At 42.6% G+C, this 26,065-nt stretch overlaps 1 protein-coding gene across 1 annotated transcript in view; it reads right to left on the bottom strand.

Moving 5' to 3' along the window:
- Positions 1-22,974, bottom strand: part of NDRG1 (N-myc downstream regulated 1) — a 42,498-nt gene extending 19,524 nt beyond the window's left edge. Inside the window, exons 1-3 of the mRNA XM_054057807.1 lie at positions 22,918-22,974; positions 6,577-6,655; positions 3,947-3,982 (exon numbers count right to left, since the gene is read on the bottom strand). Coding sequence (XP_053913782.1) covers positions 3,947-3,982; positions 6,577-6,639 — 99 coding nt within the window. The 5' untranslated portion in view covers positions 6,640-6,655; positions 22,918-22,974. The remainder of the gene's footprint in view (positions 1-3,946; positions 3,983-6,576; positions 6,656-22,917) is intronic.
- Positions 22,975-26,065: the final 3,091 nt, after the last annotated feature.

Raw genomic sequence — 26,065 nt, 5'->3', positions numbered from 1 at the left:
GTGAAGATGTATTAGTTTCCAGGAGTTGATCCATTCTAAAATAGATTTCCGTAAGGGCCAAGTGACATTTTTTGACAATTTGCCAGGAGGTTAGAAGGCAGGGCAATTCCTAAGTCAATTACACAGGAGAGCTCAATTATTCCTTTCCCTCTCCTCTGGCTAAGAAAGCACAGACTGAGGAATGTGTTTATGAACAGGCAGTTGTTTTCTGAAGCATGGGATATACAAACAAAATGATTTAGAGATCTAAAAAGGAAGACCACAGACGCTGCACACTTTGCTAAGAATGCCATATTTTACACGTTAAGTAAAACACTGCATTCCATCAAGATTATTTTAAAGCTTTCAAACATACTTAATCTTCAACCATCATCTCATGCTTTCATTTTAATTTATAATATTTTCCCTGTTAAATACACCTCCTTCTCTTGCCTACAGAAGCAAGACAAAACTTTCAGAGCTTTCAAAAAGGATACAAGTCACTTGAATTTCTCCGAGACAGTATATTTTAGGCTCATATTACTTAAGAAATTTAATACACTAATACCTGCACATGCTATTTTTCACTTTTTTTTCAATATATTGAAGATCAAAATTTCGTGAGTTTTTAATGTGGTATTGCAACATTGGATTTCAAATCCCCTTTGCCCTGAAGCTATTTCTCATTTTCCCTCAAGGCTTTTCTACTCTCAAACAGCTATTTAAATACATCTTATGTTCTAAAACCCCAACACTCACTATTGCAGATATTTTCTTTTTTTTTTTTCCCCTCATTAAGGATTCTATTTTAAATAAGCAGCATTAAGAAAACGGTTCTCCAATTCACGTTGTGAGTTGATTATATTAATAAGGTTTTAGATGTAAATGCAAATGATTGTGGTGGAAGCCCATAAACTTTGGTGCAGGAACTCAAGCAGATTATCGTGATAGTTCTGCCCAGTGATTCTTCCTAGTCTGATTATTATTGGGTCACATTGCTCTGCAAAAGCACAAAACCAGAACCAACACCATCCCTTTCCTTCAGGGACCTAAAAGGATGAGGAAATCCATGTAATATGCTGCAAAGCCCCAAACTGCATCACTGACGCCAGAGGGAAGCCCACCTCATTGCACTGTGAGGACCAGTAGATTTGTCTCACATTGCAAGGGGGCTCTTTCTTTCTTTCTCTGACAGGTGGAGGGAAAGCAGAAATGGTCCTTGCATGCCTGTGGGTTTAGATAGCCATGAGCCACAAATTGCAAGGGAAAAACTCATCTTTGCTACCCACAGCTGCTGCACAGTTTGGAAAGTTTTGTTTAGTTACTGAGAAAGCAGTCTCCTGATGGACTGTTCACTTATAAAACACAATGCTAAGAGAATTACATATAGTGACAAGGAGTGAAGTCTCCGTCGGCTCCAATGCTACCAAGCTAGAGAACAGGCAAATACATCAAACTGCAAATACAATTAAAAAACGCCTGGCATTAGGCCAACATAGAGCCACACAGGGCACATTGCCCTGTACCAGTTTATCATTAACTGTGCTAAAACAGGTTTGGTCAGGAACACTCCCTGTCTTATGGGGCTGGTGACCTTCACTTAAATTTTCAGGTGGGTGCCATAGACATACAGTGCTGACCACAGGTAGTCCAGAGCTGTCTGTTCTCTTTTGTCTTGGCCATCCCCTGGTAACACCACAAAAGAAAGCTTTGCCCAGAGAATAACCACATACACATCTTGCAGTGTGTTATTTCAGAGAGCAATACTGCATTATACTGTGGCTTACTTGAAAAATGGAAAACTCTAGTTTGTCTACAATATCCAGTGAAATAAAAGTTTAATTCTTTCTAAATCTGAAATCCTTGATAAAATTTATTCTTGGAACCAAAACACTTCACAGGAAGTCACTACTTTTCACCACTGGTGGAAACAAAGTTATTAACTGAACACTGCAAAACTCTCTTCCAATAGGACGCAAATAGTTGCAGGAGATACGCTAGACACCCATATCCATCCACAGGCACTGAGAAAGAAGCTCCATCCTGCCAAGCGCTAATCATCTCTTTCCCCAGCCAGGTCCCTCCTCCTCCCAAACGCAGCTCAAGGGACCGGCTGCTTGTTAAGAACACACATGAACTTCAGTGCCAGTCCCAAGTGATCTGAGTCCTTAAGAGCCACACAAGAACTTCTGTAATGAACTGCAATCCAGTCTCTCATAACAGCTTCAAAACACCTCTTTCATAAATCAACCACGTAAAAACTTAAAGACACCTAGCTAGGTTACTTGTGGTTTTAAGGACCAAAAAGCTAAGCCTCCTTTCCAGCAGCTGTTTTAAATGTAACACAGTCAGACTGTTCTTCTACACTTTTCCTTCCTGAACTAGAACAACGAAAGATTAAACTCTAGCAAAGATCATTAAAAAAGAAAGAGCTGGCAGAGCAGGGCTAAATGACAAGAACCACTGCTCTGGATTAGTGACGGTTAATCCAAAACATGAGGGGGAAAAAGCCAAAAAGGCTTAGAGAATTTGATCTTGCAAGTTAAAAATTCTATATATACACATGGCTTACAAACCAAGAAAATTTATTCCAAGAATAGGAACTAAATATGGGCCACTTCTGGATTCTTAATCAAAACACTGCAGTATTCCTGTTAGACTTAATCTGGGATTCAGATTTATTTAGACCAAGTGATCAATCTGGACACAAGCTGAAAGCTTCTCCTATGCTCTGCGCAGTCCTGCAAGAAGTCATAGGGTGACAGCTTTAACTTACACTTATCAAGACTTCAGGCAGTGAATTTATCATTAAAAAGGATGAGGGGGAAGATACACGATTAATATAAACCATAACTTCACTATAGAAGGAAGAGCCACTGGAAGATGATAAAGATGTTTGCGATAATGATCCCACTTGATTTCCAAGGAAAAGATTGCTGAGTTCATCCTGCATTTTTACTGGAGTTGCACAGCACTCAATACAAACAGACAGGTGCAAATAAAGTGCAATATGCTAGAAAGTAAGTTACAAACTCCTTCAACAACCTCCATCTGCATGTTCAAGAGACTAGAGCAATTTAATGCTTTCCTTAGTCCTGCATGATCTACCTCCGTCCCTGCACTCCCTTGATAAACATAAGACGCTCAGCAAGCCTCTTTTGCCAACACATACATACTCCTTGACCTCAGTGATGGGACTTCACCACTCGCTCTTTCTCAAGGTAGCTACAAGCTCACTGGTCTTCCTCCCAGCTCAGCCCGGTTTGACTCCAACAGCCATGGACTTCCTTAGCCTCAGCTTCAGGACCACCAATTCCTAGTCAGTTGCCAAAGGGCAACAAAATAATATACAAGGGAAGCTAAGAGACTTACAAAGCCAGCTCTCAAAAGCATGACACGCAGGGTAAGTGGAAAACCACTGTCTGACTTAGTGGTGCACTTTACGAACTTCTATGTTCTGGGTGTAAACAAACATACTGAAACTACCATCACGCCTGTTATGTGCAAAATTGACTGCTTAGCACCTTCACCTTCCATAGGCTTCAGGAATATTTTGGAAACTTTCAATGACATAATGGGACACTGACTGGGATGTTTTCTCCAAGGAAATACTTGTAGGCTGCTAATGAAAGCAAATTAGTTCAGGCAAATGTGTGTCTGTGTGGGAAGGGAATATTTTGTTTTCACTGCCACTGCAAAAGAATCTTATTCTCTTAGCAAGAACAGAACTGTTTGCAGCCCAGTCACCTCTTTTGGATAAAACTTTCTCAGCTTCCGTCTGAAAAGACCTCCTGCAGTCCCCTTCACATCACTATGTCAGAGCCCCATTCAGACCCTCCTCCCACAGTAACAGTATTTCTGGCAAACAGTCAGTCATTTCTGATCACATCTTGCCGTTTTCAAGTGTCAATTCAGTTCCCCCTTTTACAAAAAAAAAAAAAGGGAAAAAAAGAATAATTTTACCTACCTGAACGTCAAAGTCTGGAAGGAGGCGAGTGATAGCCTGTGAAGAGATTTTAAAGCATTAATATGGGTAACTTTTGCAGCTAAAGAAATCTGTTCTGGGACATGAGTGCACTAATCCACTGGTTTTGCAGCCAAGAGTTCCACCCTGACCCCCTTTATTCAATAAAAGCTCACTTGCTGAAGATCAAAAATCACCAAGAGCTTTTACCCACTAATCTTCACGGAGAACATGAAAGCAGTAAAACATCAAGATTATAGGCCAGGAAAATAAAGCACAAAAACTAGTACATCTTCAGTTATTGTTAAATCACTGGATGAATCAGAGCTGTAAAACACTGAACTTTTCTCCATTGTTTATTGTAGCCACAGGACAGCCAACACCCACCTCAGTTCTGCCTAGGATGGAAAGCCGTTATTCATGAGCATGCACTGAGCACCTGCAGCTCTGTTAGGCAGTAAGAACTGAGATTTGGTTACATGATATCAAAGGTGAGAAGGGTTTTATCCTAGCCAAAACCACCCTTGTTATGTTTGGGAAGGCAACTGAACACAAAGAGGTGTGTTCTAATCTGTGACCAGCCATCACTACTATGGACAAGCTCCTACACCTGTTAAGGATCTCCACCAGAAAAGGAGTAGGTTGACAACGTCCCCAAAAAAAGAGGAAGTCAAGCTCATTTTTCCACTAAAGGGCTGAAAACAGTGGGAAGAGCAGCCAAGACAACATTTGTTATGCTGTAGAGTACCACAGGGAAGCCAAAGCTTGAAGTATACAGATAAAAAGCTTAGGATGAAGGTCAGGCAGGAAGGTCACACAGTCTCAGACGCCCAAGTAAATTAAGGACAGAAGACATTAGAAGCAATACAGATGCCCTCTTGGGCAATATAGTCTCAGATGGCAGATGTCAAAGCATCACAGTTCAACCTGTAACTACGACAGGACTCTAGAGCTGTGTTCTTTTAGTAAACGTTTTTTACATATAAAAACATAGCTAAAGAATTGACTGAGCATGTGGAAGTCATTTTACACAGGCTTAGCTTTAGACAACACTGTGTTTTATCTTACTACACTGTTGGTCTCATGATCTTTTAGGCATAGCTAGTTCCATACATTGGTGTTCCTGCAAGGTCTATAGTTGAAAAGGATAAGTACATACGGCACCTTTCTAGACAGCATATGAAATAAGGCTCCATCAGTGTTCAGGAATGAAGACTCGGCTGTAGAAGAAACCTAGACACAAGCTAGGATGCAACTGCAAAGCTTAGTATGTGCTGAGTGTCCTTCAGGGCAATCTTTCCCACTTTCTCAAAACACATTCAGTAACTTCCTTCATTCTGTTAAGAATGGCCACAGAGGAAATCAAACTCTGCTCATTTACCATGCAGACAAAAATTAAGGAAACATCATGAATAAAAGCATACAGGGCTGTCAAGACTTCAACATTTGATCAGTGTGCTACAGGAATCCAGGAAAATAATCAATGTTTTAGGATATTTCTGAACTTTAAAAAGGCATTTCAGTAACCATCAGACATCAGCTTAGTATCTCCTTTTCTCTCCTACTACTTAACTATTGGCAATAAAAAGGGTTCTTAAGTTTCTGAAAAAAATTGAGTACTGCTTTCACTGGTATCCAAACAAGCTCTACATTCACACAGTGTCCTTGGCAAAGGAGTTGTGTTTAAAGTTTCTCCAGTCATTTCACTGCAGTAACAAGTGGAAATGGTTTTCCAAAGTGTTTACATGAAAGAGGTAGGGAATAGAAAGAAAGTAGTAGATAGAGTAATGAACAGTTCTATTGTGGAACAGAACAAACTCAACACTCAATACATCATTGTCAAGAATTATAATCATTGGGAAAACCAGGAAAATCTTGGGTTTGATTCAAGAAAAAAAAAAAGAGAGAGGTTCCTCCATGCATTACAGTGAATTATTTGCTATGAACATAAAGGACAGAGTATTGCTAACACTGTAGAGTCAGACAGCCACTGAACCCAGATACCGTGGGCAGATTTTTGAATGAAATGGTGCGAAAGCAAAGGGAAAGAAGTATAAAAAGGTTAAGCAATAAAAGGCTAAGATCTTTCTACACTGTGACCCCTGAGTAAATGCTGTGGCTTCTGCACACCCAGCCAGCTGCAGACCTGGTAGCAGTTTGGCTGTAACACATAACTCAGTGCATACAGAAGGGACCAGATGGGGCACAGCTGTACCTCTGGACTCAGATGTGCCCAGAGGAAAAGTAAAGGCTCTCTCCATACCTCCCTGCTGACAAAGTAGTTTATACCACTACATTGATAAGCCTATAGGTGTAGATGGATCTATATGATATTGCTCAATTAGCATCATCCAAAGTGGCTAAAGACACCTAAGACTGCCATTATTCTAAAAAGAAAAAAAATAAAAATGTCATCACCAGATTAGCTCTACAGAAGAGTAAAACCAGAGACCGAGAAAGAGAAAACAATTAAGGCTCAGTTTTGCATTATTAAAAAACCCACCCTCTTATTCACCTCTACTTTCTCTTGTTTCTTCTGTACAATATGTTAAAACTAATCTAAGAACTCACGCAGTTCCAACAGTAGCCCTTTAATAAAACATGCAAGATTTAAAAAGCTTTACAGTAATTACCTCCTCCTTCTCCACCAGAGGTTTCACCTCTGCAAGGTGAGAATCCTGGAACTCTGTTGACATGGTTAGTAGTTGGTATCTGCAAAAATGAAAAAAGATTTGTTCTCAGCTTGCAAAGATTAAATACAGGAACAAAGAAAGATCCTGCTCCACCCTCCCATCCCCCACCAATCACCCACTGTTTCAGGTTATAGTTTAAAGACCTTTGCAAGAAGGTTATGAATCTCAGGTAAAATCCCTCCCTGGCTTATTTATATACACACTCCAAAACAATAAGAAATTGAAGAAATGTTAACACTGCAAGATCAAATAAGTTTGGCAGCTTCAAAATGGAGAATGATGAAGGAAACAGAGCTGTAACCAAAACAGAGTGTGTTACGGACACTGTTGTTTCACAGTTAAAAGGAGACATAGCCAAATCTGCACAACCACTACTCTACTCTCAGACCTACATACTCCATTCTTCAGCACAGAAACGTCTTCCTTGATCTGAACAAAGAGTATCAAGAATAACACATTCCTTTAAGCAGACAATAACAGGGTGCATGTAGCAGTGCTATTTTCAAAACTGTCAAAATAAGGAACAAGATCAACGTGTCCTGCTCTAGGAAAAGGCCAGCATCATGATACCCATCCCTCATTTGTGGGAAGCTTAACTGGGAACACAGATACAGCTGGACCCCAGAAAAGATGACTGCCAAGACAGGTGGAGCAGAAGGTTGTGCTGCAGGTGTTCTGCATCTTCTGCATTCGGACCAACCGGGGCACCTCAGTTCAGCAGCCACATCAGGCCAAACTGGGTGTTGAAACCAACTGCATCTTTTCATTTTCTTGGCAGACATAAGGTGCCAAAGGCAGAGGGCTACTCTCTGTGAAGCTCTAATGAATCATCAGAAACGCTTCTCAAAAGATATACTGAGAAGCGTTTTAACCGCATGATGACAAAGCCCAAGCATGTTTGTTATATATTTTCAGCCTGTTGGAGAAATGCATGCCATGGGTGGTTTGGGTCCTTTGGATAAAACTGGAAATTTATCAACTACACAACTACAAAGCAAATCAATTATTTAATACATAAGAAAAGTTTAGAACTGTCCTGAGTGAATCGTATGAGTAAGTGTACTCAAAGCAAACCAGAAGGCTGAAATATGCTTAGGAATTATTGACTAAGTGTGACTACATTTTAATTATCAACAGTTTTCCTAAGATAAGCATAAAACTACAGAACAGAATTAAAATCAATTCTTTAAACCGTAATTTCCCACCTCCTGACTTAAATCTGATTTAAGCCAATCAATCCTGTCTACACAAATTACATGGTGCTCAAGAAAGGCTGTGAAGCCCACAGGAGTATTCAAGAGCTGCCAGTGGCAGCAGCACAAACATTTTCACTCTGTCCAATGGGTTAACTCAATGGACTTTCCCCTGCACAAAGATGCTCTAGTGAGAAAGTTTGCAGGATGCCTGGATTCTGCAGGAAAGCTATGAAGTGGCACACACAGATTAAGAATATTAATGCTGAAAAAAAACACCGGTGTACTTGCAGATACAAACAGCTTCATATTTTTAGGAAACCTTCTTCTAGCTATGCAATTGGGTGGATACTGGGTAAAGAATCAGACTAAAGATTTCAAGCTTAGTCAAATGCTTCATGAACGTTCAACCCTACCACTTGAGGTATGGGGACAGGAACAAAACTGATCCTATTGCCAGTAATTTGTAATTCAAATTTACTATAAGACACCAGAAACAGATAGTCATAAGAGTCGTGACAGCTATTTCCCCAGCAGTTACTCCAATTCACCCTTTTTTCCTCCATGTTTTCCAGTAAGTTTTGCCCATTACAAATTTTAATCATAAAATCATAGAATAATTTGGGTTAGAAGGGACCTTAAAGATCACCCAGCTCCAAAACCCCTGCAATGGGCAGGGACTTTTCCCATTAGACCAGGCTGTCCAAGACCCCATCTAACCTGGCCTTGAACACCTCCAGGGACGGGCCATTCACATCTACCCTCAGCAACCTGTTCCAGTGTCTCACCACTCAAATAAAAAAAAAAACAAGAAAGAAAGTTTGTCAAAGTGATTTTGACCTTTAGTGGTAAGGTGAGATGTTCCCTGGACACATAGCCTCAGGAGCCAGTAAACAGGGATGAAGAGCAGAACAAGGCTTCCTTGATCCAAGCGGAAATGGTTAAGAGACTTGCTAGGCAAATTAGATATTCATAAGTCTATGGGGATGGATGAGATTCATCCAAGGGTATTAAGAGAACTGACAGAGGTGCTTGACAAACCTCCTTCCACCATCTACCATCAGTCCTGGCAGACTGAGGAAGTTCCATTGGACTGGAAGCTGGCAGATCCTACACCCATTTACAAGAAGGGCCAGAGAGAGGATCCAGGGAACTACAGACCTGTCAGTCTGACCTCAGTACCAAGGAAGGTGCAGAGCAGATCATCTTGGGCGCCATCTCACAGCACGTACAGGACAACCCGGTGATCAGGGCCATTCAGCATGGGTTTATGAAAGGCAGGTCCTGCGAAATTAACCTGACAGCCTTCTACAACAAAGTGACCCACTTGATGGATGAGGGAAAGGCTGTGGATCTAGTCTACCTGGACTTTAGTAAAGCCTTTGACAGCTTCTCACAGTATCCTGCTTGAGAAACTGGCTGCCACTGGCCTGGACAGGTGTACCCTCTGCTGGGTAAAATACTGGGTTGATGGTCAGTGATAAATGGTGCTGGGTCCAGTCCCGTTCAATATCTTTATTAACAACCTGGATGAGGGGACTGAATGTACCCTTAGCAAGTTTACGGATGACACCAAACTGGGAGGAAGTGTTGATCTGTTGGAAGGTAGGAAGGCTCTCCAAAGGGATCTGAACAGGCTGGATGGATGGGCTGAGACGAGTGGGATGAGGTTTAACAAGGCCAAGCACCAAGCCCTGCACTTCGGACAAAAAAACCCCATGCAGCGCTACAGGCTTGAGGAAGAGTGGCTGGAAAACTGCCTGGCAGAGAAAGACCCGGGGGTATTGGTCAACAGCCAACTGAACATGAGCCAGCAGTGTGCCCAGGTGGCCAAGAACATATAGGCTTGTATCAGAAACAGTGTGGCCAGCAGGACGAGGGAAGTGATTCTCCCTCTGTACTCTGCACCGGCAATGCTGCCCCTTGAATACTGTGTTCAGTTTTGGGCCCCTCACTATAAGAAAGACATTGAGGTCCTGGAGCGTGTCCAGAGAAGAGTGACAAAGTTGTTCAAGGGGCTGGAGAACAAGTCTTATGAGGAGCGGCTGAGGGAACTGTGGCTAAACAGTTTAGCCTTGAGGAGGCTGAGGGTAGGTTTTATTGCTCTCTACAGCTGCCTGAAAGGAGGTTTAGAGAGGTGGGTGTTGGTCTCTTCTCCCAAGTGACAGGTGATAGGACGAGAAGGAATGGCCTTAAGGTGTGTCAGGGGAAGTTTAGATCGGATATTAGGAAAAAATGCTTCACAGAATGTTGTCAAGCACCGGAACAGGCTGCCCAGGGAGATGGTTGAGTCATCACCCCTGGAGGTGTTTAAAAGGCAGACAGATGAAGTGCTTGGGGCTATGATTTAGTAGTAGACAGGTACAGTTGGAGTCGATGATCTCTAAAGTCTTTTCCAACCTAATGATTCTATGATATTTTAGAAACAGTGTTAAATATTTTCACAATTAGTCATCTATGGAATCTGCCATCCAACACAGTGAGCAATTGTGCACGGCAGAGAGGGAAAATGAATGCTGCTGCAATATTTGGAGGTCAAAAATATTCACATGCAATTGCACATTACTCAGATGGCTTCTTTTTGCAATTCTTAAAATTCCGTTAAGGCATAAATGACACCTAATTTTGCAATAGAGACTAGAAGCAGAAAAGATTTTTCCATGTTTTGCCTATAGGGAAGGAAAGTAAGAAGCTGGGTTCCCTGCAGTTTTCCAGTTAGAAATGGCTCGGGCAACAAAGCCACAGCTAGTGCTTGGGGAAGAAAGTTGTTTACATGGGACAGTTTCAGATTTTCAGGGACTCGGAGCATTGACTACAAATGACCAGAAGGACTGTGCCAAAAAGAACAAGATGGATGTCTTTTATAGCTTTAAAAAACAATCCTGTTTTCTTAATAGTTCAAAGTTGTCGCTCTATGTTTCCAAAAGAACCAGCACTAGGAAGTGCTGACCAGCAGATTACACGACTGCCATAAAGTCTGCTAAACAAAAGCCCAACGTGTACCAAGTTCTCACTTCTGGAAATATACCAGATTTTGGAGCTACATAATGTTTTCAGATCAGGCATTTCCAGGCTCTGGGCTTTACTTTTCTACATCTGGAATACCTGAAACATTCCTACCAAGAAACAACTTCGTGATAAGGTAGCAGAACAACATGCTATTTGTTCATGAGAGCTGGCAAACAAAGCTCTGCTATATGACAGCGCTGTAAAAAATGCTTGTTTTCCAAAGAGAAAGATGCTGGGGAAGTGGTTTTGTACCATTCCTGTTCAGCACAAATTTTATAATCCTCTAAATAGGTGCTTTGTGCTCCCCCTTTTACGTGACAGCGTAGCTTGAAGCTAATGTAACTGCATAACTCTCCTAAACAGATAACCATACAAGTATTCTTTTATACACATTTCAAAGCACTCGCCTCACAGAAATTTTCAAAAGACAAAGTTCATTTATATCTGCAAGCAGCAGTGTAAAGTTGCCAACTTGGAGAAAAACAACTTTTTTTTTCACTCCACTTGGCCAATTCAGCCTGCTGAGAGGTCCCAAGTTCTCCTCTTGGGACATACCATCTCCACACAGTGGACACCGGCCCCCCCCTCCCCCCGGCACCCAGATATTGGTTACAATTGCTGCTGAGAGGATTAAGTTTTTAAAAAAAAAAAAAAAAATCAATCATACTTCTACCTGGAAAAAAACCAAAAACCAAAGGTTTAATGCATCTTTGCCACTGGCGAAGTGCTTTAAAACTGATCACATATCTACGTTTTCCAATTAGAAAGAAAGGCAGCAAGCCAGTCTCTAGGAAGCAAGCAAGGCATTGGGAAAAGTCATCTGTGCAATGCTTTGCCCACTAATTTCATTCAAAGAAGCTTTTTCCGTACCCATTCCAGCCCAAACTCACTGCTCCAAAGACACCAGAGCAAGCGTCATAACCAAGGCTAATTGCTCAGCAATCATTTTACCAAGACTGATTATTCTGCTCTTAAAGATTCAGGGCATCGTTGCCGGAGGGACAGTCACTGCTGGAGCCTTGGTTTGGTAGCAAGAGATACAGGACAGATGGACACCCTGGCTTTTCACAACGGTGTGCAAAGGAGCTAAGAGACCACACATCAGGCCATCCCTCCTCAGACATCAGCAACGTTTCAATCATAAGTACCAAACATTAGGTTATCCTAATATTCATTCCTAGCACAGACGTGCAACAAGTTCAAAGATCTCTTGCTTCAAATTTTAAAGACACACATTTGGTTGTCCAAGTTTGTGCCACAGGATGCACCATCAAGTGTGATAGCTTCACATCCCTGAAGGGCTGGAAGAACTGCAGCCAGCATGACAGGATTTACCTGTCCTCATATTCAACTGTTTTTTACTCACACGCTATCATGGAAAACAAGGAAAAGGGAAAGCCTTTTGCCTTAGCATTTCATAAAAAAGGCAATTTCCGCAAAACAGCTTGATCAAACATTGGCAGCAGAGATTATTCTCCTTTTGAGTACTAATATACAAAAGGGCAACCTCACCAAAGCAGTTTGATGGTATCTCCATCTTTGCAGGCTGAGCAAGCAGGAAAGACAGCAACCACTCTACACACAGGATTATATACTCATGAGCATGATTACAAAGTGGAGAAGGCCCTAGCACTCAGGGCCACACTTCCCAAACACTGGTTTTTCTTTCTTTTGAGAGGGACACCACACAAGACGGGCTCCAGAGCCACATGTGAGAGGTGTTTCCAAGCCAGCCACACCACTCTGCACTTTATCCCTTCAAAGGCACAAGTATATTCAGAGCTCAGGCATCAGAGCAGGTACAAAGGACAGGGGTGACAATTTGATGCTTTGTCCACCTGCAGCAGCTCAAAGCACTATTAAAGAAGCAGAGATAAGAGAGAGCTAAGAGGTCTCCAGTGGTCTGCAGAAGTTGATTAGCAAAGATCCCCATCAGTTCCAGAACAGGAAAATAGCCAAGCAGCTCAGGACTATGACAATGAAGCAAGGAAAGTTACTGTGAGGCTTAAACAGAATTTGAGCTTTACACATGGTCAATTAGACCTCTTCCAGTCATTAACTGTGAATGCTGTAAATCAGTCTGACTGGCTCCAAACTAAAAATGGTTACTGTAAACTGGAGAACTACTTAGGAAAAAAAACCCAAACAAACTGTCTCTGGTCACAGAAGTGGCCAGAGCCCCAGGGCTCAGAGCTTGGGGTTCCACAGTCAAAAAGCAGCAGTTGGAGCCCCAAAATCCAGATCAGCTGGGGCTCCAGAGCTCAGGGGTTGGAGATCCAGGCTCGAGGCAGCAGCCAGGGCTCCAGATGACACCAAAAGTGCTGGCAAATCCAACTCTAAGACATGTTTTGGAAATTTAGAAAGCAAGCATCCTTTGTCAGGCCTGGCTAACATGGAATAATCTCCATCAGTCACGTGCAATGAGACAAAAGCTGCTTACATAATATATTTCCCACTTCCATGCCTATGGATCAATTTTCCCAGAAATCTTGTGCATTTTCTATCACTTTCTAATAATTTTAATGTTATCAACTTCACAACAACTAAAACCTCTCTAATTCAGAGCTTTGGAGACAGCTCTTAGCTTGACCTTGCATTTGAATCGTAGCCAGACACGGTTGCAATGCATGCTCTCATAGCCGCAGCTTACATTCCAGGTATTTTAGAGTCATAGAATGATTTGGGTCAGAAAGGACCTTAAAAATCATCTACATTCAACCCCATTGCCATAGGCAGGAACACCTTCCAAAGATCAGGTTGCTCAAAGCCTCATGCAACCTCACCTTGCACACCTCCAGGGATGATGCATCCATAACTTCTCTGGACAACCTATTCCATTGCCTCACCACACTCACAGGAAGAAATATTCTTCCCAATACCTAATCTAAATATCCCCTCTTTCAAATTAAAACCACTACTCCTTACCCTACCACTCCCTGACAAATGGCCCCTTCTCAGCTTTCCTATAGGCCCTCTTTAAGTACTGGAAGGCTGCTATAAAGTTTCCTCAGAGCCTCCTCTTCTCTGGGCTAAACAAGCCCAACTCTCTCAGCCTGTCCTCATATGGGAGGTGCTCCAGCTCCCTGATTATGTCTGTGGCCCTCCTCTGGACTTGCTCTAACAGATCCACGTCCTCCCTATAATAAACTCGACAAATCTTACCTTGCTGTTGGATTCATTTGAAAATTGTTCATTTTACAAGCATCCAAAACAGCTCACGCATAAGCCTCTGCCCATACCCTGCCCCGTTTAAGCTACCCTGTTACCGGCAGTGATGTCACAAGGTCCTTTGTGTACCTAGTAACTGATTTTCTCTGACATAGTCCCACAGCACAAACCAGGAAAGATTGTAATGGAAGTTCCTTCCCTTTAAAAAGAGCCTAGATGACAGTTAAGTAGCATCTGACTACTTGACTAAACAGTCTGAGCAAGTGTTGAAAGTTGAGGATGCTCAACTACTTCAGACTCTAGGTTTCCATAGACCAGTTATATGTGATCATCTAGATTTGCAACTTAAAGTTCTTAACCTGACACAAAGGAAGCTTAGAAGCATAAGCCTTAAATAACCTAAAGTTGCAAACATAAAAGATCAGGAACCAAAGCATTACATTAAATATCAGGAAACTGAAACAACTATGCTGCCTGGTGGTCTCTGATTCACAGACATCCTGTGAATTGCCATCAACCAGCCCTCTTCAAGCACAGGACACTGTTGATTTTTGTTTGTTTGTTTCTAACCAATTTGCTTTATTTCTTTTCAACCTCTTCTGTGAGCTACTCCACCAGCACACTTTATTGAAGACTCTAGTTGAAAATAAGAGCTTAGGCTGGTGTCCAGAAAGCTAAACAGTGGGTTTTTAGGAGCATGATGTAGCGTGCTACATCTACATGTTTGTAGATTTTCAAAGCCAAAAACCAAGAAGGGCTTAAAGTTTTAGCCATTTTTAAGTTTAGACTTACGCTACGTGCTAATCAATCTGATTAGGAAACCAAATGGTTTGGCTAAGAACTTGAGGCCCGAGCCAAGCAACAGCCAGATGAAGCCGCATGGAGACGACTGCAAGGACAGAGCCGGCAGCTGAATCCACCAGGCTCCCACAAATAACGCGCAGGTGCAGGTTCACAGTGCCTCCCGCAGCTACGCTTGCCTGCGGCTTCGACATACTCGTGCAGTTAGAAAGACAAGATCTCCAGGCTCGTCTCCAGTCCTTTTGTTCTGGCTGTTTTTCGCTTGTGTGACTGGCGCCAGTGCCTGTATGAGTGAAGAACAGTTCAGCTGCAATCGCTCTGGTATTCGACACAGCCTTCAAACTGCCAATTCTTCAGACCAGGGACTGGTTACTCTTCACACGCATGATACGCTCTGGCAGCTGCACATCGATAGTAGCAGCAAAACAAAATGAGCTGGAAGCAACCCTTCTGTCTACTCAACAGACATTGAGCAACAAAACTGTTGCAATACAATTTGCACAATTCTTACTGTGGGATGTGATGAAGTATGTTCCTTGGAAAGCTCAGGGTCATCCCATGCTTAACTGGAGTAGAAACTGGCTGTGAGAAGGGTTGATGTGCTAGCCAAAGGACATGCTGCTGCCCCATCTCCCTTATGCTGAATGCCCCTGTTGTTCACACACATGCCCAATATAACGAGAGGCTATTCTCTTCCTAGCTGCCAGGGAAATGGAGAGCCTCCAATGTCTTACGGCTTTTTTTCCTGTTGTAGCATCCCCAATACTATGCATTATAATAATATCACACTCTATGAGGGGCAGATTATAAACCCTAATGAAGTTCTCCGAAATTCAGGTTTCTTTAGCATCTGACACCTGAAACTACTTCCGGTCATACCTCTGAAAAGTGGTATTTTCAATAACGTGAGATAATTTCTTTAAAGAGATGAAAAATACTAGTGATTCCCAGGATGTTCTAGCTATAAAGAGTGTTGTCATCCCAACCTGCCTCCTCAAGTAGGCACTGCTCACTGCTGACATGCCTGCAAACAGTCCTTGTAGACGTGATGGTACAGGGCGGAGGTAGGGGAACCTGGGGCTTTCGTAAGAAATCCTACATCCACGTGGCAGTCTAAGTTTATTTGGAAACATACTATGCCTATTTGTACTGGTGCCAATATTGTCCTTCAGCTTTAAACAACTCCACGCTGTGGGTGGCAGCACTGCAGGGTGAAAAGCGCAAAGAGCAATCAGATGCCTTCCCTTGCTTCATTCCCTTTCACCAGCCTCTCTCCTTCCTTGGCCTCAGCACCCTCCAAACATCCTTCATTACATCTGTCTACCTTCTCCTTCAACTGACTGCAATAAAAGTCTTAAGCAAAATTTAAAGGGGATGCATTGGTACAGATCCTGAAGCCTGCCATGTACCTGGGTGCAGGCAGATTAACTAACAAATACTGCAAAAACACATTAAGCATTTCATTACATGGAAGAGACTGCCTCTGCCACAAAGACTGCAGTCTAAACAGACAAGAAATGAGCTATTGTTTCTACAGCTCACCAGTGTCAGGCCATGCTCCCCACCCCCTCCCGTTCTCAAGCTGCCATGCTTTAATAGTTCATAGCTTCTGCCCAGCTGCAACTGCTTGAAAGAGTGGGTGGTTCTGTGCAAGTTAGAGGCAATCCCCCCGAGATTATTCTACAAGGGACCGGCTCATAGTATACTCAGATGAGGAATATTATCTGGCTCTCTAGGCTGCACCCTTTTAAATACATACTGGTTTCTTTTTATATATTTTGCATTTTTTTAGTAGATGTTGCAACTACGAGTACTTAAGTTACAAAATATCACAGCTAAGGTTGATGATGTGTCATAATTTACATTTATTTATTAGGTCATGCTATATAGGTTACAGCTTCTGAGTACATATATGACTTGTTTTGTCACCTATTAAAATTGCTTGCTCATTGCTGTTACACATTCCCTTCATAGCCTTTACCGAAAAGTTTGGACTAAGTTTTCCATGACAAATGTCAGAGTTTGTTTTGTTTTGAGGGGGAAAACACAATTTATGGATATTATTTTGGTCCTGTGAGTTCCCAGTCAGCTTTCTAGCATGAACTCTTGCATTTTAGTTCTTAAACTGGACTTAAACTTTGCACAAATGACCATTGTTTTAATGACACATCTTTTGTTCTTCCCAAGAAACTCCCACTATAAAACTAGCCAAATTTAAGCATTTGTATATGCTGAACTACTCATGACTAGCTTTGGGTAACAGTCCTCCACTGCCAGCAAACCGCGACATCTAGAGATACAATATCATCTTCCTTATGGCTGAGCACACTCCTGCCTTTACCACAACAGATGGGACTGGTGAGTGAGTGTGTAAGCCAGCACCATCTAGTGCCAGAATACGCCATGCTTCTCAAAATAAGGCTTTTCAAAATCCTTCAAAGTAAGCAAAAAACAATTCTTCATCTTTGTCTGACTTTTTTTCAAAGCCTTACCAATGCATGCTACAGGTTAGCATCTATTTCATCAGGCAGAGTACTGACTGTTATCACTTTCCAGGCTTTGTTTACAACAGGGGGTGGAGTTACACATGCTGAAGTTTGTATTTAAGATGGGGAATTTTATAAACAACTTCACAAAATTCATTATGCTACACATGGGAAAAAAATGTAATATTCTTAAAATATATAATCTAGGAAAGTATTTTAAATTTGCCGATGGATCATAGAATAGTTTTGGTCAGAAGGGACTCTGCAGATCACCCAGTTCCAACCCCCCTGCCACATACCTTCCACTAAATCGGGTTGCTCAAAGCCTCACCCAACCAGGTCTTGAATACCTCCACATGGCATCCACAACTCCTCTAGGCAAACTGTTCCAGTGCCTTACCACCCTCACAGTAGAAATTTCTTCCTAGTATTTAATCTAAATCTCCCCTCTTTCAGCTTAAAACCATTATTGCCTCTGCACTCCCTGATAAAATGCCTCTCCCTGTGTTGCCTCTATTCCATAGAATAGTCACATAACCCAACACATCACAACTTTGTCCAAAGACACAAATGAATGTTAAAATGCATTAGCAGGGATATGATACATACAATGCATACAAAATATGTTTAGCGCACTCTAGATCTACAGCAGTAGGAAAATGACATGATTAGTTTGACAAGATGCATATGAGCTTCCTGAAGGAAGCAAGCAAAAAAGCCACAGCAAGAGCAGTCATTCCTCTAATAGCACATTTTCTGTCTGGATAGCTGTTCACAAAAAAAGGTTCCTTCAAAAGTTGCATTCTACTTTGCTGGTTACTTTTCCACCTCACCTTATGCCTACCAAATCCCACATATTTATATAAATAAAATACATTACCACTCTTCTGCTTTGAACACCAGTGTCTCCACCTAAAGAGCCTTCGTCAGGCGCATTACAGATTAAGATCCTTATTTAAGTTTCTCTTCCTAAAAAAAATCAGGATTTCTTAAAGAAGTCAAGCTGGAAGAGTGGTGAAATGGCAAAGAAAAACATACACAGACAAAAATAACCCCAAGGGGTAGCTGAAAGCACATGGAAAGATTTGTTTTGCAGTCAGTTACGTTTTTATAATGCACGAGCTCCTAACGTTTGCTCTTTCCACTAATTTTTAGATCATACATACAATACTAGCAGAATGGCCTTACACATCCATGGTAGAAAGCAAGCTAAAAGTGCTATACTTTTAAAGTTATACTTAGTTCAGACAGGAAGCAGCCAGTTATAGGCTTGTAAAAGTAGCAAATATCTAGTTTCAAAAACAGGGCTTGAAAAGGAAGACCCGCATTGACCAACTTCCAGCTAAATGGAGAAAAAAAGCCTGACACATGAAAAAGATATATTAAAACTGTGACAATTAACTGAAAGGAAGTAGCACAAAACCCAAAAGAAACATAGGAAACATGATCAGCCACACAAAACAAGAGCAGTAAGACTGACATACATCCTGCTTTGCACAACCAGATACAGCTGTGGAAAATTTCATCAGCACCAGCAATCCAGTTGTGCATCAGCACACACACTGCTGAGCAACTTGGCATGACAAGCACTCCATTTGACAACAAATCTCTGGGCGTTATCTGAAGACAACACTCTCCTGCCAGCTGAGAATCAAAACAGGCCTGATCCTGCCGCAGCCCTTAGCTAAAAGTAAAACTAAACTCATCTCCCTCATCATCCAACAGAGAAGCTTGCACATTTGAGCCTGAAACTTGGATAATTGCAGTCTTGCAATCCAAGCGCTTGCTGTGCTAGATTAAAGGGCAAATAATGGCACTGATTCTCATGAACGCTTAGTACCGAGTTTAATTATGTCATAATAACACTTTAACAATACATGATCACACATTCAGGAGAAGCTGGGAGTGTTTTTTTTACTGCTGCTCCATCTCCATAGCCAAAGGGAATTAACAATAGGGATTACCTCCCACTGACTGGTCCCGCTGAAGTTACCCAGGGCTCTGGAAGTGACACAGATAGGAAAAAAACAGCTTTTGAGAGAAGCACCAAGTTCGATAGCCATTATATTCATGGCCATTGATTTCCAAGAGGCCTAACCCAGATTTTAGTCACCGATAGCAACACACCAAACCTGAAAATGGAATTGCCTTACTCTCAGCCCTTTGAAATGTTTCAATGTGTTTCCCATGACTTTCCAGCACTAGAAAGTGATTTAATTGAAACTCTGGGGACAGAGCTTTGGACAGATGGCAAAGGTGTAACTATTACTTCCTTGAATTGCAGACAGGTGAAGATCCACTCCCCATACAACAGCCCAGGCAAGTTCTTCATCAAGAAGAATGCAAAAGCAGCACCATAACATATTAGGTAGACTTACGAAGTTACACCTGAAAGCTGAAGCTAAAGGGTAGTCTATGTACAACATCATTTATTTAGCAAACAGTAGCAAGACAAAGTGGGCTTTTCTGTATTTCTCCCTGAGATTCCTTGGTGCTGTGACATAGTGTGGAGGTTAGATGTAAACAAACTGTCATCTGGAAGTGGTACTTGGTCTCATGAATGAGGATTTCATCACTATTACTATCAAGCAGTTGCATCTCCTGAGTTTTGGAAGGCTTTCCTTTCAAGTGGTCAAGCCAGACCGCATACTGCTGGGACCAAACCGATTCAGGCTGTTTGTTTCCCAGGCTGTACACTCCCTGAACAGTAAATGGGCTTTTGCTGCCTTAAGCTTCCAGCTGTACACATCATGTAAACACTGCTGATCCAACACAACTAGAATCTGTATTATTTGAGAGTTTCACATTTTCTATTTGTCTTTATTCTGAAGAGCTTCAAGCCAGTTTCACCCCTTCCATGTCTCTTCTTTCACACTTTGTCTGTTTTGAGACAATAAAAGCAGGCAATGCCTTATTACATATAGGCTCCATGTTTTGTGCAACAGATTCTCAGGCTCTAATGAGGTTAAGTGGAAAAACAGTATTTGGTATGGGAAGTTAGAAGTTTGCCAAAATCCCTTAAGCTGGTCATGAGAAGATGCAGGTTGCACTTCAGTCAAACAAATTAATCACTTAGGTTTAAAAATATGAATCAAAGACTTTCTCACAACAGTTAACTACTAATCCCACCTGAACTACAAGAGTAAATTACTCAATTACCTTTTATGTATTTTTAAGGATCAGATTCCCATGCCAAAGTGCTTCCCAAGATTCACTGTTACCTCCCCATGTAACTCTCATACTGCAAAAAAAGAATATTCAAAGAGCAGAATATTTCCCACTGGAGGGCAGAAAATTGGGAAATCCTGCTGTGTTTAGTGACCATTCACACCATCTACCCAGATGATCTGTCAGAGTTTTAGCATTCCTTTTATTTTGGCAAGAACAAAAAAGCCACCGCGCAAGGGTGGAAAATCTTAAGAGTCTGGGTTTGGGTGGTGCAGAAGCTGATTCCCAAACACAGGCAGGCACATGTAGCAGTGCTCCCTCAGCAGTGGGTGTAACTTCTTTGGCTACTGCCAAATTCTGTGGACACCTGAAACACTGAAATCTCTAGCCTGCTGTTACCTTGGGTAAAGTGGCTGAGGAATGTAGCGAATCAGTACACAAACCCTTTTTCCTAAAGGAAACAAATGAAAAACCCTGCTTATCAACAGCTTCTAGAACCCTTTCCCCTAGCCAGGTTCAAGGCCAGCCACTTTTGCAGAATTCCCATGCTCAGGGGGATGAGTTCATCTCTTAGTTCACAGATTGTAGAAACTTAGGTTCAAAGTTTTTGAAGTTGAAATCCAGCCTATTCAGGTATCTGCTGAACCGCAGTGCAAGGAACTCTCAGAAGTTGCGGTCTCCAGTTCCACAAACTGTTACACCATGGCATTTGTTTAGTTTATACCAAAAAATATTAGGTACAGAAACCATACACACCCTAAGTAGTCTCTCATAACTATATTAAAAGCTGTTTCCATCTGTATTTCCCATGTCAAAACACATACCACTTCCTCCTGAAAACATTCATATATTATTATTGAAGGGCAAGGAGTTTATTAGTCCTCAGTATAAACCTTTAAGGAACACTTCAACTTTGCTACACCTACTCTTGAGTTTTACCATTTCAACCAGTCATTAAACTCTTGCTGTGCACAGGGCATTGTACAGCATTAGCTGCCTGCTGTTTATTCAAGTACTTGAGATAAAAACACAGTCATTCTATGTCAAGCTACGTTAGACTCCGGTTAAAAGAGCACAAAATTTTAAAAACATGTTCCCAGAGCCAAGTTCGAAGTGCAGCAGTGTAATGCCACTGGCTGAAATTTTTATGTAAGTGATGTATATTAACAGTCAAGCTTAAAACCAGCAAGACAGGCTTCTCACGTTTACCTGGAGCATTTGGTATCTCTTGTTTACAAGCTTGTTTGCCCTGGATGGTGAAGTTTTTAACAGCTGTGCATCTTTGACATGTGTGGACACAACACACAAAAAAAGTTGACAAAAGCCAGAAGTTGTCAAAACAGTACATCACTTTGCAGAGGGTCTGGACAGAAGGCTTCATGCCGCTATACCTGCATTGTCGAGGTTCAAAAGACAGTTCCTATTTTAACAGGCAACTGAGAAGAAAGAAGTCCAAATAATAGTTGGTAAATTCTGAAGCCTAAAGGGAGTCCTGTTCTGGGATAGGGTACAAAATCGGGCACTGTGGTCTTCATAAAACAGTGAGCAATGCCAGTTGGCAAGTGTTTCATAGGAAAACCGTAACACAGTGGGAAGCGTTAACCAAAACATCCTCCCTAGCAGAAGTGAAATCGCTTATTTCATCAGACCCGGAACGCGGCTGTGCATCCACTACAAACTCTGCACCCGAGCACTGCCTGGAAGCACGGACAGCAAGCATCACGCAAGACAATAACTCCAACTGAAACAACTGACAAGGCTGGGAACAAGTCTGTCCTCTACTCCAAATCCAACACAGACCTGTGATAGCAGAGAAACAAGAGCAACAAGCGCCAGCACTCAACTTCCATAGGAGAACTATGTGTTTTCATTTCACAGCTGTTTTCCAGCCCAACCCAGCCAAGTGCTGCCAGGGGAGCCAGAACAGTGGCAGCAGCACCCAGCAGGTGCCCCCCCCCCCCCCAACAGGCCTGACTATGGCTCAGAGCACCCCATCCACTGCTCCCCTTTGCCAGCGCACAGCCACGGTCCCGCTAAGAGCCACCCGCTGGGAAATCCCTGCCTGGAAGGGGGGGCTGCAGGGAAAAGGGGATTTATTGGTAAGGGTGATGCAAGGATGATCCCTCAAAGGGGCTGCGAGGCCCGAGGGGGTGGGTGGGTGCACCGGGAGAGAGGGAGGGAGGCGGGTGGGTGCACCGGGAGAGAGGGAGGGAGGCGGGTGGGTGCACCGGGAGAGAGGGAGGGAGGCAGGAGGATGCATGGAGAGAGGGAGGGAGGCAGGAGGATGCATGGAGAGAGGGAGGGAGGCAGGAGGATGCATGGAGAGAGGGAGGGAGGCAGGAGGATGCATGGAGAGAGGGAGACAGGCGGATGCACTGAGAGAGAAAGAGAGAGAAGGAAAGAGGGAGGGAGACGGAAGAATAGACAGGCAGGTGAGCGCAGGGCCCCTCCCTTACCTGCTGCGATCCGTCTCTCCCCGCTCCCAGCCGCGCTCCAGCCGCCGCCCGCGGCCGCGGGGTGGATTTATAGCCCGCGCCCCGCCCGCCGCCGCCTCCGGACCCGGCACTGTCCGGGGCTCCGCCCGCCCCGCGCCCCGCCGCGCCTCCCGTCGCCCTCAGGCGTCCGGAGGGGCTGCGCAGCATCCCTAAAGATCAGCAGAGGAGCCGGGCGCACACGCTGCTTCGACAGCAGGGTCTGGCACAGGTGGTCAAAATCGTGCAGGTGTGTAGAATCATGGAATAACTGAATGGTTTGCATCAGAAGGGACCTTAAAGATCATCCAGTTCCACCCCCCTACCATGGGCAGGGACGCCTTCTGTGTATCTGCTGTATCAGGTTGCTCAAAGCCTCATCTTGAACTCCTATATAAGAATAAGTCTTTTTACTGGATCCTGAATTGGTAGATCTTGTGCTTGTACATTAATGTGACTGCTTGGAAGGGACTCTAATTACAGTAGAAAGAAAATAATGCCCTCACATATTCCTGATGAAGTTCAGAGAGTGCAGCGGGTGCTGCAAGTTCGCTGTGAGTTTCCCAGCGAGCAATAATTTGGCAAGAAGTGCAACTAATCGTTTACTCCGAAAAGAGGCCCCAGTCTGCCAAGTAAAGAATATCCCTATATACACAGTTCTGAGAGCAGCCACCTGCCAAGGGGCGGGTTAAAGTGTGACAGCCTGAACTGCTTGTTCTGTGGCTTTTCTGTAAAGCACATTTACCCCATGTGTGTGATTTCACTTAACAACCTCACTTTTATGGCAGGTTACTGTGACTCAGACTGATGAAATCCACAGCATGTTATCATTCTCCTTCACGCAGTAGCCGGAAGAGGAAATCAGAAATTCCTGAAACTCTGAAACTGTTAAACTCTATGCCTCTGTTTTCTCAGCTATACAATAAGCTTATTTAGTCCAGTCTATAAAAGCTTGCTGTTGTTCACATGCATATTAGCTTCTCTCCTCCTAAACCAGTTTCTGCACCTGAGTCATGAAGTGCTGTCTTTGGAAGAAGAACCCTGGAAGTGTGATTCCTTTTTCACCACGAAATAGTGGGACACCGTGTTGTGCAGCAATAAGTATCACTTTGTGTAAAATAAAAGGAAATTTCTTATCATGCTTTCCTACCTTCGATTAGTTAGTGTCTGCAGAGTGGAAAACTATTTCTAAAACAACAAAAGAAGCCTTTATCATTCTAAGACAGTGCTGCCCAGTGTGTGCTTGCTTTTTTTTTTTTTTTTTTCAACATAAAAGGTCTAACCTTTTTCATACTCCTTTTAAAGTATGAGGCCAGGAAACCAATGAAACAATCACAAATAACTTAATTGGCAACTGAGCCTATTTTGAAGTCACATCTTCAAAATCATGTAATCAAATCACTGACTTACTATGTTATGGAAGATCCGTCTAGCTCAGTGGCTCCTAAAATTATGGAACAAGTGCATATGCTGGTACAAGAAGATGGGCTTGACTAATTTTCCAGGGGTTCAATCCTTCCTTCATCTGACCATGAAACAAAATCCTAGCTCAGGAACATTCAGTCCTTCAGAAAGCAGATCTGGGTCAGTGTCTGAACTGTATGGTTTGGCCCATCCTCAAGCACGTTTTCAGACTGCTGTGCTTGGCTGCTTTTTAGGGAAGGGGCTGAAAGCTCCAGGGATCAAATGGAATGAACCGTTCCCTGTGCACACTTTTGCAGCAAAAACAAGTACCAAGTCTGGAACAAACTGGAGATGAAGTGTTTTCTTTTGCTTTGACCTTTGCTGTTTGTTTGTTATTTGGATCACATGTAGTGTTGGACCTTCAAAAAGGTTGGGTAGGCAGGTAGAAGCCAGGAGTCAGTAGCTGCAAGCCCACGTGAGTAGGAAAGCTTGGGAACATGTGCATCCAAACTGGGCAATCACTACCTCAATCGTTCTTCCCAGCTATTTTGCTTAGTTATAACTGAGAATAACATGGTGATTTACAGTGTCTTTTGAGAGTGATTGGTGGATTGCAAAATAAAGTGAAGTCATTTCAAAAATCCCAGTTTGGAAGAATTTTTACTATGTGAAGATGTAATTGCTGAAGTTTGTACTCAGAAAGCCAAATCCTGTTATGTGCCAGAAAGAAGCACAGCTGAAAGCTTGGTGAACATCATTCTTCTCTGCTTGAAAAAGTCTACTTAGAAGATAAATATGGAAAACAGGCATTTCAAGGCTTAATTTGCCAGAGAAGCGCCACTAACAGTGGAACAGCCTCTCCCTCCATGAGCTTTCACCCTGTGCTGGGCTGCACAACTGTTCATACCATATTCCCATAGCAGCTGAGTGGCTCATGTACCAGTATCTGTACGTGTACAGACGTGTGTACTTTAGGAACCACTGTGCTTGAGGGACAAGGCAAGCTGCCACCGACGTGGGCCTGCTGAAAACCTAATGAGTACTTCTACTGTAAATATTATTTTATTTAATACACCAACTTTGTGCAGCTGGCATGCACTCTCCCTTTTTTCAAAAGAGCATCTTTGTAAGGGGTGGCTGCCCAGCCACAATGTTCACTCCCATACCAGCCAATGGGCTGTTTAAACTAACCTGAAAGCATGACCCATCCCCAGTTCTGTTTATGGCTTTCACTTGAGATGACAGCATCATTCTCTAAGATTTTTAAAAGTAAGGTAAACAAATCCTTGATTTATTGTTTTATTTTGTCTTACCAAACTGGGTTATTGTTGGTAGTGCACACATCGAGACATGAATGCACAATGAAGGGAGGCGGTGTATTTCCATGCTAGAGAAAGATAATCCTAACTGCTGAGCAGAAACCCATACGTAGCAGTAACAATATTTCATCATTTAAATAGCACTTAAACACCATTAACTGATTAATGCTTACAAGGATCCATGGGAAAAGAGTATGGTACAAAAGAAGAACCACCAGGCTAGAGATCTAATCCAAAGTCCACTGAAGGGTCGCATCTCCATCTATTTCAATGCTATAGAAACACATTTCAATTTTGAGACTATTCTTTCCTTTAACGTTCTATTCTTTCCCATGCCAGCAATTAACACAGTAAATTTCAGCAGTATTGCTGCAGCAAAGAAGGAAAATGAGTTGAATAAAGTACAAGCA

Source organism: Cuculus canorus, chromosome 2, assembly GCF_017976375.1.
Source record: "Cuculus canorus isolate bCucCan1 chromosome 2, bCucCan1.pri, whole genome shotgun sequence".
Classification (NCBI taxonomy): Eukaryota; Metazoa; Chordata; class Aves; order Cuculiformes; family Cuculidae; genus Cuculus; species Cuculus canorus.
The sequence above is the reverse complement of the archived record's forward strand: the minus strand, read 5'-3'. Positions and strand labels throughout refer to the sequence as shown.